This window comes from Sturnira hondurensis, unplaced genomic scaffold, assembly GCF_014824575.4.
Source record: "Sturnira hondurensis isolate 20B ecotype Veracruz unplaced genomic scaffold, ASM1482457v3 Scaffold0010448, whole genome shotgun sequence".
NCBI classification, from domain to species: domain Eukaryota; kingdom Metazoa; phylum Chordata; class Mammalia; order Chiroptera; family Phyllostomidae; genus Sturnira; species Sturnira hondurensis.
In genome coordinates this window covers 20,185-40,143 of record NW_028083079.1, presented here as the reverse complement: position 1 = coordinate 40,143, position 19,959 = coordinate 20,185, and the positions used below count along the sequence as shown (strand labels likewise).

Genomic DNA, 19,959 nt, shown 5'->3' with positions numbered 1-19,959 from the left:
TAGGACACAGTCAAGGAAGCACACGAAGGAATGTAGTAGGAGGTCAGGGGTGTGAAGCCGATGTTGGAAAACTAGGCAGGGGCCAAGTCGTTCGAGATTTTGTGTCACTGTTAGAAGTTTGGACTTCAAGTACAGTGAAAAGCTATTAAAGGGATTTAAGCAGAAGAGTGACTTGGTCTGATCTGTTAGTTTTAAAAGGTCCCGCAGCCTGTAGGTTGTGGAGGGGCCAAGAGCACAAGGCTGCCGGGGTGGGAGGAGCTCCAGGGGTCACCACTGCCGCTGGGTTCTTGCCCGGAGCCTGTGGGCACCATGGTCTGTCTGGTGCAGGAGCCTTTTCTGTGACTTGATTGTCTTGATTTTTTCTTTCAGTCTCTCTGAAGATGAAGAGGATGAGCTGTTTAAAGGGGCAACTCTGAAAGTTCGAAAGTCCAAAGCACAGCCTGAGGAAGAGGACGAAGACGAGGTGGTAAGGAGATCCCAGGCACTGCCAAGTCCTCACGCCGCTACCTGGGCGCCCTTCCCCACTGGCTCCAAGAAGAGGAGTGGGGTCTGCTGGTGGCCCGCGGCCTGGGCTCTGTGTGCGGGGCCCTGTGGGAGCAGGCTCGGGGCTGGGAGGGGGCAGCTCTGTAAGCACGGTGGGGACGGTCAGATACCACTTGTTCTTGAAAAGGGACCATGATCTTTAAGGGAAGAAAATTGGCCAGAAGAGTCCTACATTAGAATGCTTAAGCCTCAGGTTTCCTCAGATTGGCTAGGATATTATTTATATTTTAGAATTGGAAAGGACTTGGAAGATTGTCTTGTCTGGCATCCTTATTCGCAGACAAAGACGCTGAGGCTTGGACAGATGATTTGTGAACCGGAAGCCACAGGCTGACTAGTGGCAGAGCCGGGATAAAACCCTCCGGCTCTTACTGGGGCCACCTGTCTCCAAGCACTGTCCACTCCCGCTGCCTGCTTTCCAGCCTGCTGCCTGTTTCGGTCTCCACAAGGTCCCTGTGTAGAACATGGGTCAGGTGCTGACGGCGTAGCTTCAGCACACAGCTGACGGTGTGTGAAGCTCCAGAGTGAGGGCCAGCGGGGCGGGTTGCTGCCAGAGTGTGGAGCAGAGCCCTGGTTCTTGCATCTGCAGTGCCCAGCATTCTCGGCTGTCACTAGGACGCATTGCTGTGATGGGAACTTCACTAGAGCAAATGTGGACATGGATCAGCTTCAGGCTCGATCTACCCCAGGAACAGAAATATGAGTGACAAGCAGTATATCGTTGGTATTGATACAACTGACCATCAAAGTTCATTTCTATTTCTTGGGTATTCTGTAAACTGCATTTCTTCACAGATATTCTCATTTAACCCTCTACTAATCCAGTGAGGTTGGCACTTTTATCCCACTTTATAGAAAAGAGGACCGAGGCACAGGAAGATTAAGTAACTCACCCAGGGTTATATAGCTGGCCCAAGGTTGTGTAACTGGTAAATACAGAGCCAGAATTTCAGCGGGAACAAAACCAAAGCAGCGGGAACCACATTTCAAAGTCCTGTACTGTATGCCCTGGCCGGTGTGGCTTATTTGCTTGGACCATCATACCATAGACCAAAAGGTTGCAGGTTCAGTTCCTAGTCAGGGCACATATTCAGGTTGCAGGCTCGATCTCCAGTCAGAGGGCATACAAGAATTCAACCAGTTGATCTTTCTCTTTCATATCGATGTTTCTCTCTCTCTCTCCCTCACCACCTACCCTTCTTTCTAAAATTAAAAAAAAAAAGACACAATGAAAAAATATTCTCTGGTGAGGATTAAAAAATTGTACTGTCAGAGTTCAAAGATAACTTGACTGATGCCCAGAGACAGGTCCAAGGTCAATTAGTTGGTCGTAGGGTTGGCGCAGACATCTCTGACCTTTTGGCTGGCCCTCTGAAGAAAGATCCTGGGCCAGAGTAGCTCACCAGAGCAGAAAGCACCTTGGTAGGAAATACTCGGTTAATGCCTGTCTCCAGATCAATCCCTGCTACCCCTGTGGGACCTGTTCTCTGCCAATCCAGAAGATGAAGGCCAGGAGTGCAAGTCATGAAAATGGGGCAAGTCTCTTCCATGGCCCGTTAATCCCCCTCATCCTCTTCCTGGTTGGAGAGAGAGAGGGTAGGGCCAGTGGCCCAGGGGAGTGGGAGGCTGTGGCCCTGTGTTCTGGGCTGACTTCATCTCTTGGGATTCTCCACGTGCTAATGTGGTCAAACCTCTAAATTTAGCTCTCTCCAATGGTGTGGCCACGTTCAGAGCCAGACAGGCCACCGTGGGTCACAGCATTGTTCCTTCAAATGTTACTGTGTTCTTCCAGCCTCCCGTCATCCTCCTGCATCCTCCCCTCCCTGAGGGCCGATCTACTCTGCTTCTGTGTCCTCCTTCCCTCTCTCCCCTTCAACTCTCCTTTCCCCACATGAAATATGTAAGTTATTGCGTGAGAGGAAGCCTGTCAAATCAGTATGTTTCACAAATAAATGACAAAATTAGCCAAAGCTGGTCTTCTTGTCTCTGTTGAAAGAGTGCTTCCCTTCTCTGCTTGCTGTCTCAGCTTTATCTGAAACCCTAGGTTTGCTGGCCTCAGGGTCAGTTCATTCAGTAAAACCCTAACCAACCACCTTCTTTCCAGCCTGGAGCTGGAAAGGGTATTGGCTCACTTCACCTTGCAGAGGTGGGAAGTCCATCTGACGCAGGAACAAGTGAGGACTGATTGCTCTTTTTTGTTTTGTCAGAGCATGAAGGGACGCCCGCCCCCAACACCCCTTTTCGAAGATGACGATGACGATGACATTGACTGGCTGGGATGAAGACCCAGGAACCTGAGGCAAAGGTTTCTCTACTGACCCTCCCCTGAGCATGTTTTGCACAGCCAGCCCTGGGTCTGGGTGAGCCACAGGGAGAGGCGAAGGGGAGCATTCTGAGGACGGTAGCCCAGGTGCCTGAGTCAGCCAGCCTCTGAGCCCCTGCCTGGCTGGGAGAAGAGGGGTGCAGGCCTGTCTTCAGATTGCCGGAGTTGGCAGAAGCTGGCCCTGGTCATGCCTCCCCCGAGTCCCGTTTGGAGGAAGGACTGGTGGTCTCCTCCCCAGTCGTCACCCATGAGAGTCCTGCCCCCTTCCAAGCTCTTTAACCTCCTCCCTAACTCCCAGACTGCTGTGGGAAGGCCGCCTCTGTCTCCCAGCATTGGGGCCTGTCACCTGGGGTGAGGCCTCCCTGGTAGGACCAAGGGCAGACTACACCATCCAAACCCCCGTTCAGTTAACAGCCTTGCCTGCAGTCCTGACACGTTATCTTTTCTCTGCCTTAAGTCTTTGAAGTTAAAAAAACTAAAATAAATATCTATAATGAAACATGACTCCAACTCTTGGGGAGAAAGGAATTTGGTTCCCAAGGCTGTCTGCACCCCTCTCTGGGAATCTGAAAGGAGCAGTGGTAACAGACCTGGGCCAGTTCACACACACAAACCATTGTGACGTGTTCCCTTTGGCACCTGACCCTGGACCTTCAGGCTGAACAAACTCAGCACTGTGCTGCCCCAGCTCATCCCGGCATTGATTGAAGGCTTAGGCCATTGTGGTTCCCCGAGGACCACTTCTGTCGTCCACTTGCTCCTGCGTGCCTGGCCCTGCGCCCTGGAAAGCCACACAGAGAAAGTAGGAGGACCCTGCATTCCATCAGTCACAGCAACTAAGGTTCTTCACCTGGAGAACAGCTGCCATTCCCTCTGAACTCGGGGCCAGGACTACTGAAGAAAACAGTAGTGAGAAATATTTTTACTGCTCCAGAGGTCTTCCGAAGACCATGCAGTCTTCAAAATGTAGAATCATTTTAGTAATAATGGTCTTGATTTTAAGTTTATAAGATAGGAACTTGAACTCCACTTTGTTTGCCTGATGTCATCCTCTGCAATGACAGCTTTGAGTCTGTCCCCGTATGTGGGGCTGGGAGGCAGCAAGAACCACCATGTATAGAACTCCATTGTTTAACAAATAGGCACCATCTCTGAGCACTTTATAGGCTGCCCCACCTCCAGCAACCCTTGCAGAAGACACTGTCGTCCCCATTTAGAGGAAGCCTGGCTCTGCCACTTATTAGGGGGGGCTTTGTGTAACTTCTCTGTGCCTCAGCTTCTGCATCTAAGACAAGGACAGGAAGTTCCTACCTTGTGAGAAGTAGATGAGTTAATATTGTACAGTGCTTAGAACACTGCCCAGAAATGCTAAGTACTTACCAGGTGTTTACAAAACTTGTGTTGAAAAGCCTAAGTCTGTGCAGTCTCTGTAGCGCACAGATTTTTTTAAAGCCCTCTGTTCTATAAAAAGCCTTAGATGTGTCACACACATGAAGATGTGACTGTATCAAACTGAACAGGTTACAGAACACCCGAGGAGGGAGTGGTACCTGAGGGAGAACACCTGAGGTCGAGACTTAAAAACAGGCGCTGGAGGCTCCATCGGTAGGACTATACAGGACACTGGAAATCTTGGACCTGTTGTGCCTTTCAGCAGCTTCCTAATTCCCTGCCAGTGTGGAGAGTGTGCTGAAGGCCTCACGTACTCTCCATTGTTAGTTACTTCTGACTGTAAGTTAAAACCTGGTTTTGATATATTTTTGCCTCTGCCCTCAGGGAAAGATACGTGCTTGTAATTGTGCCAACATAGGTATTTGTAGTCCATGTCAGTTAGCTTTCTCGTGGCGCCCAATCACTGTTTGTTACCCGAACAAAAGAATGACTCTTGACTAGCTGGCACTGGGGTGTCTGCCTGTGGGCACAGGGTCGTGGGGCTGGAGCTTCCCTGAGCACAGGGTTGTCTTCGTAGTGGACGGACGGACTCGGCCCCGAGAGCGCCCTGCAGCCAGCACTGCCAGCTCCTTTCGCCCACTCTGCTCCTGCCGTTGTTCCGTGTGCTTGCTGTTTGAAGAGAAACAGAAGACGGATCTACACTGTTTAAAAATATATATTTATTAAAATTATTTTTTTAATTCCAAAAGCTTAAGACCGTCTTTCACGTAGCCCGTGAGGTACTCGAGCCTGGATGTTACAGTACACAGCAGTGGTTTTTCCTCCCCGGGTCTCCTGTTTCCTTTTCTGTTAAGTGAAAAGGTTTGGATATCTGAGAGTCTTGTCTCTCTCTACAAATGTAATGTTTTGGTTTGACCGCTTATTGCATCTTCAGGCATTCATTCCCCGCCCTCGCCCCCAACCTCATGGCTTACTCAGTGTTTTAAGTGAATAAATCATGTTTGTTATGGGTGAGCAGCAAGTAGTAAATAAAAAGCATTAAGTATTACTCAGTTCAGTTCTCTGTTGTGCATAAAAGGAGGATCAGGAAGAGGGGCATTAAGGAGAACTCCCAGACCTCCGCAGCCGTGCAGCCTGACAGGAGACACTCCCTCCATCCGCAGGAGTTTTGGCTGCGGTCCTGCTTCTCCACCTTTAATCTACTGTCACTTACTCTCCCCACAAGAAGAGGAAACCAGTCCCAGCAAATGCTGCCATCTGTCATGAATGAAATGAAATAATTTAATTAAATTTTTTGTTTGTGTTCATGTGCAAAATTGCCAACCAGGAGTTCACTGGGAAAAAGTGAAAAATCTTAGTTTGTCAGTGTGATCCACAGAAGAAACAATCTTCATATGTTCCAAAGGCAGAGGGTGAGAAAAAGGAGTCAGCTTGGTCCCTGTCCCTCAAAGACAGAAGAGGACAGGACGTGCAAGGGGAAGGTGCTCATCTAGGTAAGGCACAAATCAGGAGAGCGAAGGGTGGCCAGGTTCTGGGCCCTTAACCCAGAACCTGTCTCCTGGTCTTGGAGATCTTTGGAAACTTTAAGTTTTGAGTCACAGATAAGTCAGCACAGGCTTGGCAATCCTGCCTCCAGGTTCTGTTCTCTCCATTCTCCCGCTAGTCACAGCAGCCTGCTAAGGTGCAGACTAGCCCTGGGCGGGCTGTCTGAGGATAGGTAGCTGCAGTGGCCTCTGAACTCCAGGGAGCAAGTGCTGGCTTTGGCTGAAAATTTCTAGGAGCTGGGAGTGAGATGAGTACCATCCATCAGGAGAAAAAGGAGACTTGGGCCTGAAAGTGCAATGACTGGAGGGGGCGCCCAGCTTTCTCCATTGCCCAGCGCCTGCACACCCCTCGTGGGCTACTCTATGCTGAGAAGCGGGTAGGAGAGGTAGTAGCCCACAGCCGCGCCCAGGACCACGCCAAGGAAAATCCAGGTGTTGTAGGACATAACAGCCAGCATTATGAAGTAGCCGATGACCACCTGAGTGATATGGATTAGAGACTGGCCAAAGTGAGACAAAACCCACCTAGATAAAAAGGAGAGACAAGTTAATGTTCGTAATAAGGTGAAAGCTAAGAGTTGGTGTCCAATGTAGGAAGAACAGCTGAGTTACAAAACCAGTTTCTTTTCAAAGAGACATATCAGAAACCACTGACAGGGGAAATGAACTTGGACTAGGAGCCTTGTCCTTGAACAAGGACAATCACTTTGCTACTCAGCTCTGAGCTTCCTGGCACCCCAGGCAAAAGGGGGAAATGAGATGTGCCTGATAGAGATGACTCAAAATGATCAGTAAGGCAGACTTCATTCCCCCCTGAATCTACTCTGGGAAACAGTATTAGAATGGCATGAACATGGACTCTGGGGCAGATCAACTCCTAGTTCTGTGTCTTAGCCCAAATGGTTTAAAATATCATCAGTAAGACAAATAATACCTCCCTTGGAGGATGGTGGTGACCATTGGAGACACCCATGTAAGGAGCAGGCAGGTTCAAGATACACAGCTGGAGTTGGAGAGAGGGCAGAATTGGGACCCCAAATGGCTGCCCTATCAGAATGGGAAGGGAAGGACACCAATACGGATACAATGCTGAGAGCAATTCTCCCCATTTGTGTGGGGCCAGCTGCAGATCCCATCGTGGGTTTGGAAGTCTTAGTGACTTAGGGGAGGGCTGGGCGGACACCCCTGTTGCCTGACTGAGGCTGCACCAGAGTTCTGAAGATCTGAGCCTCCTAAGTGGCTGTTCTAGAGCAAGCTCTGGCCTGTCCATCGGGAGACTGCGCTCCTGTTCACCGCAATGCTCACTACCTGAAAGCACTCTGGCAAGCCCTGGTCCTTCCCCAGGCCTCAGTTTCCTTTCTGTGTCATGGGGTGAATGCCCTGAGCCCGGTCTCCCTCTCAAGATGAATGTGAGTACTCTGCCCATTCCTCACCCCCCACCCCCACCCTGTGCCTGTTACCTGAATCGGGGTCTGCTGACTAGGGGGGACTCTGAGCTTGAAGAATCCTGGTCTGTCCCCTCAAGCCGCTGACTGGTGGAGGTGGGCATGTTCACCAGAGTCTGGTAGAGCAGCTTAATCTTGGCAAACTTGATGCTTTCGTATAACACGGCCAGGAGCAGGACCACCAGCACCGAAACGACCATGCCTGGCAAAGGAAGCGGAGTTGCAGAGACCTAGCAAGGCAAGCAGTGCTCCCCTTCTGGCAGCTTCCCAGGGGACCTGTCGGCACCTCCACCCAATCCCTCTGAATCCATTCCACCTGCTTGTCTTTCAGTTTCTTCCCACTTGTTTTGGGCTCAAAACTTCTGCACTCTTTCCCCCCGACAGCCCTTTCTTTCTTGGTAGGGCTGGCCCACTGCAGTGTGGCTCTGAGATTGGGAAGAGTAGCTGCCTGGAAAAGCCAGGGGCCAGGGGTGAAGAGGCTGTAAACCACTGCGCCCAGCTGTGCCCTCAGCTGGCGGCACAAATCTGTCGGGACTGCTTGTTAAGGGAAGAGCGGGGTCCTGTTTACATGTGTGTACACAGAAGAGTCTGAAAGGAAGGAATTATCTCAGCAAATTTGGACACAGATTTTTATTTCCTCACTTCATCTTTCCAAGTTTCACATGTCTATTACTTTCATAATGGAAAAAACATGATTTTACCAAAAACATTAAGTGCTTACTAAAACTGCTGTGTAAAATCAACTGCTAATTGCTACTTCTGTTGTACTGGGTTGGCAAAAAGGTCTGTAGGGTTTTTTCCATAAAATACATTTTTTCATTTTCACCAACTTTATCGATTTGGATATTCTGATACATAAGACAGCCCCACAGCAAAGAATTATTTAGCCAAAATGTCAATAGTATAAGAAATCGCAAACCACGTTTGACACGTTCGATCAGTCACAGCACCTTTTCCATACACCATACAAATCTTTTTCTTTGCATTTCAGTTGCATTTTTACCTTTCTTGAAATAATAAAACATAATACCCTGAAAATGATGCATATTTTTCTTCCATCTTCAATATTAAAATGGATACACAAAAATTCACCAATTTGGATGCTTTTTTAATGCATGCTGGTATGACAGCTGTCACAATCCATCTAACAAAATTGTTTTGAATAAAGTTAAAGACAACTAAGTGCTAGAGCCACTGTATGGAAAAAACTAAGCAAACTTTTTGGCCACCCTAATGCCAATGGAGGGATAGTAAATGGTCCAGCTATAGTACATTATTGGGGTCCCAGGAGGACATCATTTGCAAAAGAGGTAGGTTTTTAAAACATAAAATTACAAGTAATTGAACACGGGGTATCTACTCAATCCAAAAGGGTATGGAGTGAAAAGTACCGTATTTCGCCGTGTATAATGCACACCCACGTTTTTGTGCACATTATTACACCCATGGTAGGTAATCATTATACCCATGTGCAATGTGCATCCTTATTTCTCCCTCAAAAATTAGGGCAAAAAGGTGCACGTTATACATGGCAAAAATATACTGAGTCTTTTTCCCTTCCCCGACCAGTCTCCCAAACTTCCCCTCCCCAGAGCAGCCTCTGTTAGCAATTCCCTGAACAGCCGGCTAGGGATATGCAATGTACAAGATGGGGCCAAGGTAGGCTTACCGTTCTTATAGAAAATACTACAACAATTAATAATGATAATACAAGAATAAACTGTGTTCCAGGCACTCACTTTATATGTCTGAATAACAGCATCCTACTTCTGCATACTGCTCCATATCTTACTTCATCCACCTGGGTTCCCCTTAGTTCCTACCCATCTGCCTTATTTCTGTGGCTTCATAGTATCTGTAACAGACTGTATTTTCCAAAGATGGCCACCTCACTACCTCCCACCCCATATGCTCTTCTTACAGTGCCCACACTCCTGCCAAGACGTAGTGGGGCTTGTGTTCCCTCCCTGTTAACCTGGAAAGACCTTGGTCAAAGAAGGTAGAAGTGACGCTCTGTGATTTCCAAGGCTAGGTCTTAAAAATCCCGTGCTCTTCCCCCTTGTTCTCCTGGGACACTCACTTGCTCTTGGGACCCAGCCACCCTGCCAGGAAGAAGCACCGGCCTTAGGTGTTCAGACAACACCCCCACTGAGGTTCTAGCTAACAACCAGCATCAATGAGTAGACTTAAGGAAGTCTTCAAGGCGACCCCCTTTCCAGCCCCGACCATACCTGCATGTGAGACTTTGAGTGAGGACCACTTAGCAGAGCCCAGTCAACTCAGAACCTTGAGAAGCAATAATAAAACAATTGCTGGTGTTTTGAGCCACTTGGTTTATTCCATAATAGAGTACTGGAATGGTAACTCACTGTAGGGATGACCATAATTGATTTGATCAATATCTGTAATGAAGGGCATTCGGGCTGTTTCCAGTCTATTGTTTAGATTCAGTTACTTAAGCTGAAACAATTCTGCCTTTTCGAGTCAAAGGAATACCCTTCTCTGTCAAACTGGTGTCTCATTTCATTCAGCTCCCAGGCTGCAGCAGCTGTTCTGGGCTCCTGAGCTGATGCTGGACACTGAACCCTGGATGAGGCAGGTGCTAGAGGCAACAGAAGGCCTTGATCTAGTTCTGGTTCTGACGTTTACTCTTACTCAGTGTGTGGCCCTACATAAGTCTCTTCCCCTCTGTGGGCTTCAGGTCCTTCCCTGTGACGGGGAGGAGCTGCATCCCTGGCCTCTCTCTGGGCCATTGAGAGGATTCGTGGGATAATGGGCCCCTTTGCAATCCTAAGAGCAGTGACTGCAAAGTTCCCAATCAGCGTTTATGCCAGAGGAGTCAGGCTCACTTAGACGTCCACAGAGCATACCAATGAAGAGAACCCAGGCCTCCCAATTCTTACCTGCAGGACTGTGGACACTCCAGAAATCAAACAGAAGCACCACCTTATCTGAGAAGATGAAATGCATCTGAAAGAGAAGGGAGTCTGCGTCACAGCGGGCTGAGGGCAGTGGAAGCTGTGGTCCCTAATGGTCACAAGCATCCTCTTCTAAAAGACCCAGAAAAATGGGGTCACTGGACGTAGTGCTAGAAGGGCCGGTAGTGGCAATCAGGGCCCCCTGTGGCCAGACAGGGCAGGGACTTGCTTGCCCAAGGTCCCACAGGGGGTCAACAGCAGAAATATAATTGAGTTAGCTCTGCTCCCAGTGGAAGTCGAGGTCAGTGGGGGGAGTTGTCCATCATCATAGGTCCAGCCAGGCCACACTGCTCTCAGCCCAGGCTGAAACGCCTTTGGTGCCCTCCAGACCCAGTGCCCTCAGCCTGGGGAAGCACTGGGCTGAGGACCAAGGCCTCTGCTCACTCCCAGCGCCCGCCACTCGGCTGCAGTGGTGTGCATCATGGAGAGTCTGGACTCCACATCAGAAATGGTGCCGGGAGAAGCAGTGAACATGCACCGCCCCGTTGCTCTTCTCAGAGAGCGCCCGGTCTGCCTGCTGCTCTTGGAGGCATCAAGGGCTTTTCCTACATCATCTCATTTCACAGCAGTGTTCCATGGGACAGGGGCAATTAGGCCCATCACACAGAAAGGAAATATGGGGAAATTAAAGTCAGAAAAGCTAAGTCATTGGCTGAAGTTCACAAGACTACTAAGTTGGCAGCGCTGGGATTCAAACCCGGGTCTCACTGGATGCCCAGCCAGGTGCACTCCAATACACCGTGCTGCCTGTGTTATGGGATGGGAACTGCGTGGTGATTCTAAATGGCCACATTGAGCTTACTGGCTGTGTTTGGCAAGATGGAAAGCCGGATGGATCAAGTCAGGGAGGGGAAGTCCCCCTTTCGTCACCAGATAAAACCTCAGCCAGAAGCAGCAGCTCTGCAAACACCGTGTTCATCCCACTAAGGAGATCCTGGCTGGGTTGGGCCTTTGCCTTCTGAGACAATGGCCAAATATTAGAACCCTCCAACGTCAGAGCTGGAAGTATCTTCAGAGAGTTGTTTTTAAAGTCGGGATATAATTGACATATATCATTATATTGTTTTGAGGTAGACACAATGGTTTGATGGGTGGATGTATGTATTGCAAAATAACCACCACAGTACGAGTTTAGTTAACATTCATCACCACACCAGTTACCACAGTTTTTTCTTGAGATAAGAACTTTTAAGATCTATTTTATTTTCTCAGAGAGTTTTTAGTTCCCTGGCTTACAACTTTTTTTTCCCCCAGGGAACATTGGCAAACAAAACCTTCCTTGTAAGTCCACTACGTAAAACACAGCACTCTGGGTGTGGAGGGAGGTCTGCACTCCGCTGGAACTCAGTGTGGGAAACACCAACCTGGTGGACACCAGCCCCTCCCCACCCACGTGTCACTTCCAGACAGGGAAAGGGAGTACCGACTGGGCAAGGGATTTGCTCAAGACCTCATAAGAAGAAAATGGAGAGGAAGGGGCATCAAAAAACACATATAAAGGACCCATGGGCCGAGCCAAATCCAGGAAGGATGGAGGGTGGGAGGTGGGGTGGGTGGGGCAGGGATGTGTGGTAGGGGGCAAGTGGAGACAACTGTACTTGAACAACAATAAAAATAAATCCATAATTTCTAAATCCTCTCTAAAAGTGATGAATAAACTTGACCTGAGATGGGGGGTGGAAGTAAAGAAAGAAAATGGAAACCTAGGCAGTCTTTTAAAAATCAGGTTGAAGAATTTAAAAATAAAACCAGCTTTTATCTCCCTAATATGAAAGTGGTACTTGTTCAGTGCAAAAACCTGAACCAGTACCAGAAAGAAAGTAAAACTAATTTGGAGTCCTATGCAGAGACACCCTTTGTTAAGATTTAAAAAGAATATTTGTTGACATGGCAAAGTGTTCACGAAGAGATACAAAACAAACAGGTACAAATAATCCTGCGAAACTCCATTTATGCTGGGGATGCGTTCATTCAACCCAGCAGAAGCCCCAGATCACCTCTGCAGTGGGGCAGCCGAAGCCCCTGGCACTGTCGGTCTCTGCGTGGGGGTGGAGGAGGGTGTGGCCTCATCACCTCCTCTGTGACTTCACCTGATCTAGCAGTTGGCACGACTGGAATGTCCTCAATGGCTAGTTGATCAGCAAGGTTCCCTAACTGGGTTCCTTCTATCATCCTTGGGGCTGGGCCAGCTACCTCAGATGCCCCACATCACTTCCTGTCGACCTGAATATCCACAAAACAGTAAAATCAATTCGTCCAACAAACATTCACTCTTGTTGTGCTAGGGGTGCAGATGCTGGAGATAGAGATGAGGGAGACAAGGGCTTGGCCCTCATGAAGCTCACAGTCTGTTAGTGCAGGGGCCCCCAACCTCCTCCTCCGGCCTACGGATGCCCTGGCATTACCACCTGAGCTCCTCCTCCTGCACCACCCCCACCCCGCCACTGCCCCAGTCCGTGGAAAGTTTGCCTTCCACAAAACCGGTCCCTAGTGGCAAAAAGGCTAGGGACCAATGTATTAGGGCAGAGGGCAGTGAACAGGTCATTACAACACAGCCTATGTAGTCCGTGAGAGGGAGGCACATGGGAGGCCTTCGGCAGGGGTGGTGGGGGCTGCCTAAGCCAGTCGCAGAGACAGGTGGCTAGAGCATCTTCTGAAGCAGAAAGAGCAGGTGGTAGTCCAGGGAAGGCAGTCCAACAAGTTCCAAGCTGAAGGTGCCCACCCAGGGGGGCTAGCTCTACTTCACCTGTGGTGGAGGCGCTGAGTGGGACGGAGGGGGCACACAAAACCTCACCTACTCCGGCCTGTTCACTGGAGTTGTTTCAAAGCAGCCCTCTCTGAGCAGACGCTGCAGTGTTCAATTAAAAGGCTCTGTGGTCAGATACTAAGGGGCAGGGCTCTAATCTTTCTCGTTTAGGATGAATCTCAGCCCCAAGCAGCTGAGTTTAACTTTTATCTGCACTGTATTCAGGGCCCCACCCTGAGTAGGGACGGGCTGTGCTGAAGGAGAAAGCAATCGGGACTTTTCGTCTCTCTTTTCTCGTTTGAGGGGCGTCACTTACACTTGGAGGAAAAACACCCTCACATGTAAGCCAAAGAGTTTAGGGGAGATTAAGGTGTCTGTCCTGGCTGGGACTGTCTGGGGTGCTTGTGCTCAAGTATTTCCCCTTTTAAAGGACCGGCGGCAGGGGGGGCGGGGGGCGGCTTTGACCAGGTGACCTGTATTGCCTTCCCATATGTTAAATTCACGGCATTCTTAATGAACGAAGAAAATTACATGATTTTTTTCAAAGACCAAAGAGTCTTGCAAGCTGTGATTCTTTGCAGCCCAGGTGAACTCCACTGAGAAACACAGTTTATCTGTAACGCTATTTCTGACCCGCGTGCAGGGTGGATGGAAAGTAGCTGGTCTGGTTGTCCTCCCCGACGCGCGCTCCCACCCCCTCCCGCGCCAAATCAAACCACGAACTTGCCAAGACATGGAAATTGGCCCAGGGAGTGTGCGCCCCGTAGCAGGCTGAAATGCACCGAGCTTCCCTCCTCTTCCTAGGAGCCTCCCCGGCGTTTTCACCTGGCACTGCGCCCTAGGCAGGGGGTTACCGGACTGGCTTGTCTTCGCCCACTGCACCCCCACCCTCGGCTGCTACACAGCAGGTGCTCCATAACTGCTCGTCCGGCCGGCCGGACGACCCAGCAGGAGGGAGAAATAAAAAGAAAACCCAACCAGCCACCTCCAGCCCTAACTCTCGCCTCTCCCCAATCCTGTTCTTGCTGTTGACAACGCTTCCAACACACCCCCTTCACCAGCCCTCGGGCACCGGCGCCGGGCACCCCACGGGGCCCGGAGCTGCAGCTGTAGGGGCTCGGTCCGGACCGCCTACCCGGCGTCCGCTTCTTTCTGCGGCGGCCAGACTCACCTCCATGGTGAGCGCGCCACGGGTGCGCCGGGGACAGAACTGCCTGCTTTGGTCTCCAGGTTCCGAATTCTACAGGCGCCGCAGGATCGCGACCAGAGCCTGGCAGTCACGTGGTCGGGGCGCGGCGGGCGCACGGGCGCCTGGGAGTTGTGGTCCCACCGGCCCGCAGTCACCGCGGAGCCCGGGGTCCCCGGCCGCGCCGCGCTTCGGGGCTGCCTCCTGCGTTGTGTTTGGCTCCTTACTGTTTTGCACTCGACTTGCCTTCGCAATTATCATAAAATATTTATGACTCCTTGTAATAAATTATGCGAAGCTTAACTCATGTTGAGTTGAAAATGGAAAAGTCTATCCTGTGGCGATAATAACAAATTATTTGCAAAGAAATGATCTCCCAGGCTTTGAATATAGCCATTTTAAAAAACCTGATTAGCAAAAAGCAACACACAATTGTAATTTAATTTGTAATTGTTTGATTGTTAGGGTGGTAAACTTTTTCTTATTGGCATTTCTATTTTTATGTATTGTCTGTCCATTTCATCCCGTTTGGAGGATGGGGGAGTTTCACCAAGCAAGGACCGTGGACACCGGGGAGAAGGAAACCTGGACAGCCCGGATTATTGACAAGCCTTGAGTTACTGGGGTCTTGCTTCGTGGGGCCGCTGCTGCTGCTCTCACTCCAGACAATTCCAGAGCCTCCTCGGAGCCTAGCTCTCGAGATGGCATAGCAGGAACTGTTTGGACGGCAGAGCCTGTGTACACAACCACGGACGACTCTGGAGTCGATTTTAAGAACAAAGTTACAAAGAAGGCAGCCTGCGTGAGGGCTTCCACAGCTGCTCTTCCTAGGTGATTTGAATCAGCCGATCATAACTGCGCATTCCAAGGCCAGGAATAACATTTTTGACTTCGGGGTGGGGAGATTTGTTCAATTCTTGCATAGAAGAAGAGCAGAAAAACCTTTCTCCTTTTTCCAAGAGCAAAATGGGGCTATTCCAGTTTCAGGGATTTTTCTTGGCACTGAGTCGATTCATTTCTGCACAGGGAGTGGGACTATTTATTAACATTATGTACATACCAACAAAGTCGTTGAAAAAATAATGTAGATCAGAAGCAAATAAGTTTGGGCCAATACCGCTGAGAAACAAATTAAGAGAAATCTTTTTTTTTTTAAGATTTTATTTATTTATTTATCTTTAGAGGGGAAGGAGAGAGGGAGAGAAACATCAATGTATGGTTGCCTTTTGTGCATCCCCTGCTGGTAGTTAGCCTGCAAGGAACCGGCCTGTAACCCAGGCATGTGCCCTGACTGGGAATCGAACCGCGACTGTCTGGTTCGCAGGCCCACGCTCAATCCACTGAGCTATGCCAGCCAGGGACAAATTAAGAGAAATCTTATAATGCAATGTCACCTTCTTTATTAGGTTCTTCTGAAATACTGTCTCTTTCCTGCTCTGGGCAATAATCGAGCAGCTTGTCTATAACTGGGAAGGGATTATCTGAAACCGCCTGATTCCGTCCCTGTTCCTGAGGCCTCTCCCTCGAAAACTCTTCAGGGACTCGGGGAGATAGAACACACTCCAGAGACTGGGCCTGCGTGGTCAATAAGATGTTAAATCTTGTGCTGACAATTCCTGGTGCTTTAATCAATAAAGTCATTTCTAGTGAAATCAATCAGAAGGACTTCGCTGAAAAAAAAATTTTTTTTTATTCTCAGCACAGAACCTGGTGGTGGTAACTTGCTCAATAAATGGTAGTAGTTGTCTTTCTTAGCGGCAACTGTTTTCGTCCTGTGAAGGGAAGCAACTGCAAAATACCGAGCCACCTGCTGAAGGTACCGGGATTCTGAGTCTCAACCTGGAAGCCAGTGGGAGTTAGAGGGAAGCCAGGGACTGGGGCATTTCCAGGGAAAGACTCTGGGACTTGGGCACCGTGAGGGGATCTGGGAGGGAGGCGTGGAGAAAGCAATGGGAAGAAGGGTTTGGGATTTCTTGAGGCATCTAGGCCCCAAGAGCTTGAGAGGGATTTGATGATTTAGGTGTAATTTTTCACTCTCTGGGCCCCACCTGGGAAGTGGGAGTAAGAAGCCTTGACCTTCACATAAGCAGGCTCCTGTGCATTCCCCAACCCCCCATCCCTGATGAAAGGATTTGTAACACAGCTTTCTTCCTTTGACTGTTTTTGTTGGCTTTGTCACAATCTGATGACTTTCACACTTAGTTCTAACTTCCTTGAGTGTGTTATGATTTTAACACTTAGTCCTAAAGTTTGAAAGTGTCCCCTTTCTTTCTGAGCCACTGGAGACTCCGCTGCTCCAGCTCCCAAGCAGAAAACTGGAGCCAACCACAGAATTCCTGCTCCTGAAATCACACCACAGCCAGCCAACCTCGGTCCGTGGCAAGAGATTCTTTCTGGGTTTTATACTTTGATAGCTGTGGATGTCCTTCTCCTCAGGAACAACAGAGAGTCAGCCCCGTCCCTCCAGCACACACCTAGACCACCACCACCCCCTTCCCAGCAAGTCCACAGGCAGGAAAGATGGCATTGCCTCAGGTGTCACAGAGATGGACAAGGGGCCCTTTAACTGGGGCACTTAGCTCATCTACGGTCACGGTCACCGGGTGAAGGGGAAATCCAAACAGTCATTTCTCCTTCTGAGGTGCTCAGTAGAGGAACTTGAGGTCTCACAAAAAGACCACATGCATGAAATGTTACTGCTGCTGAATGTCATGCAGAATGGCCGTGATACACAAAGCAGGCTCTGTGACCCCCAAGGGTGCCACTCTCTCTCTCTCTGGGCCGCAAGAAAGGGTTTCCAGGATGGATGACTTCTAACTGCTCTTTTACATGCCGTGATCCGCAGTTATAAGTGAGCTTGAAGTTGGAGTTGAACACTTCCTGGCTAAGACTTTTGCATGTTTTCCATGTAGCACCGTTTAGCTGACCTCGCAGGTTCTTCCACAAACCTCAATTATTTTGCATTAAAATGTGAGGAGCATTATGGTGCTGTATGTGGCACGGGGAGTGTGTGTTCGTGTGAGGTTGGTCGGAGCGTGGAGACGGAGCAGAACATGTTTGCAGCAGACTTTGTGCCAGAGAAGCTGGAGAAGCTGGAGCCAGGCTGTGACCCACCCAAAGGCCATGTGCAGGGTAGCCTCCACTGCAGCTGGGGATCGAACCCAGAGGAAAGAAATCCACTGGGTCTTAAGATCAACCCCATTCATTCTGGTTAAGAATGGCCGAGTGGTTAAGGGCATGTTCAAAGTCAGGAATTTATTTTGGGGACAAAGAAGAGCCACCAGGGGGCTTTTAATGCACAGTTTTCTCCCTGGGTTTTCCCTTTCCTCTCCCGAAAGGCACTGTGTTGGTGAGGCGTCCCCTGACCACCCTGTTTAAAATCGTGGTCCCCTTTGTATTCGTTGCCCTGCCTACTCTGCTTTACTGTTTTTCCATAGTACTTATCACCTTGTAGCACACTGTGAAACCTGGTTATTCATTATTCCTTCCTTGTCATTCAAATGGAAGTTCAAGGAGAACAGGGAACTGTTAATCACTCTTTTGCACGTGTGATTAAATGAAGGAACTTGCGACGGGGAGAGCATCCTGGATTATCCGAATAAACCCTAAATGTCACCGCTGGTGTCCTTAAAAGGACACCTAAAAAGGTCAGAAGGAGGCTCGGCACAGAAGAGCGAAGACTACGTGAGACTTGGAGATTAGAAAATGTTGCGCTCCTTGGCGGTGGAGGAAGCTGCCTGAAAGCTAAGGAGTGCAGCTCCAGGGGGCTTCGAAGGACAGGGAAGGGACTGTCCCCTAGAATCTCTGGAAAGACTGACGCCTCGCTGTCATCCTAGTGAAAATGATTTCAGACTTTTGACCTCCAGAACTATAAGAGAATCGGTATGTGGTGAGCCACCAAATGTGTGGTGATTCGTTACAGCAGCCACAGGAAAGTACTGTATGCCCCCATGGTGGGCTGGGTGGCCCAGGCTGTCCCTCATCCCAGCAGGCTTCGGAGCCACTGGGGAGACTGGGCACAGAGTCCAGAGGCACTTAGGTGCACCCTGCATTCCTTGGGTCTCTCTACTGGAATGTGGGGGAGCAGAAGACTAGGGGATGAGGGTGAAGGAGCTGCTTATCGACTGACAGGTAAATGTGGTGCCAGCTTTCCTGGGGGAACGTGACTACCCAAACTGAGGTATGTACGAAGGGGGGCTCTGTTAGCCCGAATCCTTATCTTGCTCCAGACTCCACTTGTTCACCTTTCTGTAAAACAGATATGTGACCGGAGGCAGCTAATTGAAGTTGGGGCAGTTACCCAGAGTTACTTATGGGCTCTTTCTGTGAGCATCAGGGACTCCCTCGTAAAACAGATAGTGACCAGAGGCAGGCAATTAACCAAAGTCGTTCTGGGGGCTGCTTCTTTGAACACTGTGGGCCCCCTCCGCTTCCCCCTTCCAGGCCTTGGGATGAATACACAGTTTCAAGGCTTTCTTTCCCAGCCAGTGGAAATGCTGCATAGAGTTTCAAGGACTTCCCTCCTCCCGGGCTAACATGAGGTTTCTTATGATGCTGGGACACCTAGCAATAACAGGTGGGGCGCAGGTCTGCTGAGTTAGTGAGTCAGACATGTGTCCCTCGTCTTCCCTGCCTTGGTTCACCATCCATCCCACCTACGTGCAGAAAGACGTTTCCTGGCAACCCGGACACACTAGTCGAGGGCCAGCAACAGCAGCGCAGTCTCCGAGTCCTTCCTATGCTAGCTCCTGCCTCAGAAATGCTGGACAAAGGATGATTCACGTCCCAGAGGGGAAGGAATGGGGAAGAGCGGGATTCCATCACACTGCTCGGAAGAGCACGGGAGTTCAAACTCATCAGTTGTTTACTCCGTGACTTTTCTATTTAACATTTTCACAGCACAGTCGCCCACAGGTAACTGGAAGTACAGAAAGCCAAACTGCCGATAAGGGGGGGACTACGATAATTTCAAAACATTTCCATCACTCAGAAATAAACCCCATATCCGTTCCTCCCTCCAGCTCCTGGCAATCAATGGTCTGCTTTGTGCCTCTGCTGTTTTGCCTATTCTGGACATGTTACATACATGCAATCATATAACATGTGGCCTTGTGTGACTGGCTTCTTTCATTTAGCATCATGCTCAGGGTTCAAACATGTTGTAGCCGGAATCAGTATTTTGTTCCTCCCCCCCCCCCCGTTTCCCCCCAACGTGCTGGGGGGTGGGAGGAAGGGCGGCCGGGCTTTCCCTTGTGCTTCTCCATAAACCATTTTCTCACTCCTGCGGCAAATCACCCCAAACCCTCCCTAACTCTCAGGAAAAACAAAACCGTCCCATCTCAGAAGCTGTTTCTGTTTCCGACACTCCCTTCCTCTGAAGCAACGAAGCAGAGAGCGTCTGCCCCCCGGGGAACTGATTCATTCACACAACAAATGTTTATTGACGGTCTGCTTTGGGACGTGAACTATGTTGGGGACTCAGGGTGCCTGCCTTCCTCGACGAAAACAGAGTTCCTTGGCTGTGTCAGTGAACATCCACAGGTTCCAGGAACTGGGAGGCGGATATTTTTTAAGGGCCATTATTCAACCTTTCATAGAAAGCATCAGCATTTACAACTTTCCCATCTAGGAGAGCCTTTAGCCAAACCAGAGTGAGCATCGGGACTACAGCCAACCCAGAAGGAATGGTGTGTTTGGGAGGGGAAGCTCTGTGTGGACCCGTTCATTCTTGAAGCGGGGGGGTGGGGGGGTGGGGGGTGGGGGGGGAGGGTGGTAGCTCTCAGGCACAGGCTCCCTGCCCAG

The 19,959-nt window shown here is 49.7% G+C and overlaps 2 protein-coding genes across 4 annotated transcripts in view; one reads left to right on the top strand and one right to left on the bottom strand.

Annotated features, from left to right (window-relative positions):
- FKBP15 (FKBP prolyl isomerase family member 15) overlaps positions 1 to 3,341 on the top strand; it is a 51,096-nt gene extending 47,755 nt beyond the window's left edge. For all 3 annotated transcript variants that reach the window (XM_037059061.1, XM_037059059.1, XM_037059058.1), the window contains exons 27-28: positions 370 to 466; positions 2,751 to 3,341. In XM_037059061.1, coding sequence (XP_036914956.1) covers positions 370 to 466; positions 2,751 to 2,825 — 172 coding nt within the window. In that variant the 3' untranslated portion in view covers positions 2,826 to 3,341. The remainder of the gene's footprint in view (positions 1 to 369; positions 467 to 2,750) is intronic.
- Positions 3,342 to 4,986: 1,645 nt separating this feature from the next.
- On the bottom strand, positions 4,987 to 14,245 carry SLC31A2 (solute carrier family 31 member 2). The gene is made up of 4 exons (XM_037059066.1): positions 14,143 to 14,245; positions 10,151 to 10,217; positions 7,263 to 7,449; positions 4,987 to 6,327 (listed from the first exon to the last, which is right to left on the bottom strand). Exons 1-4 carry the CDS (start codon positions 14,146 to 14,148, stop codon positions 6,159 to 6,161), a joined length of 429 nt encoding a protein of 142 aa, XP_036914961.1. The 5' UTR covers positions 14,149 to 14,245; the 3' UTR covers positions 4,987 to 6,158.
- Positions 14,246 to 19,959: the final 5,714 nt, after the last annotated feature.

Coding starts and splice junctions, on each gene's coding strand:
- SLC31A2 (XM_037059066.1), bottom strand. Junction 7,450..10,150: donor GAGTGTCCACAGTCCTGCAG/GTAAGAATTGGG, acceptor TTCCTTTGCCAG/GCATGGTCGTTTCGGTGCTG. Junction 6,328..7,262: donor GTCAGCAGACCCCGATTCAG/GTAACAGGCACA, acceptor CTTTTTATCTAG/GTGGGTTTTGTCTCACTTTG.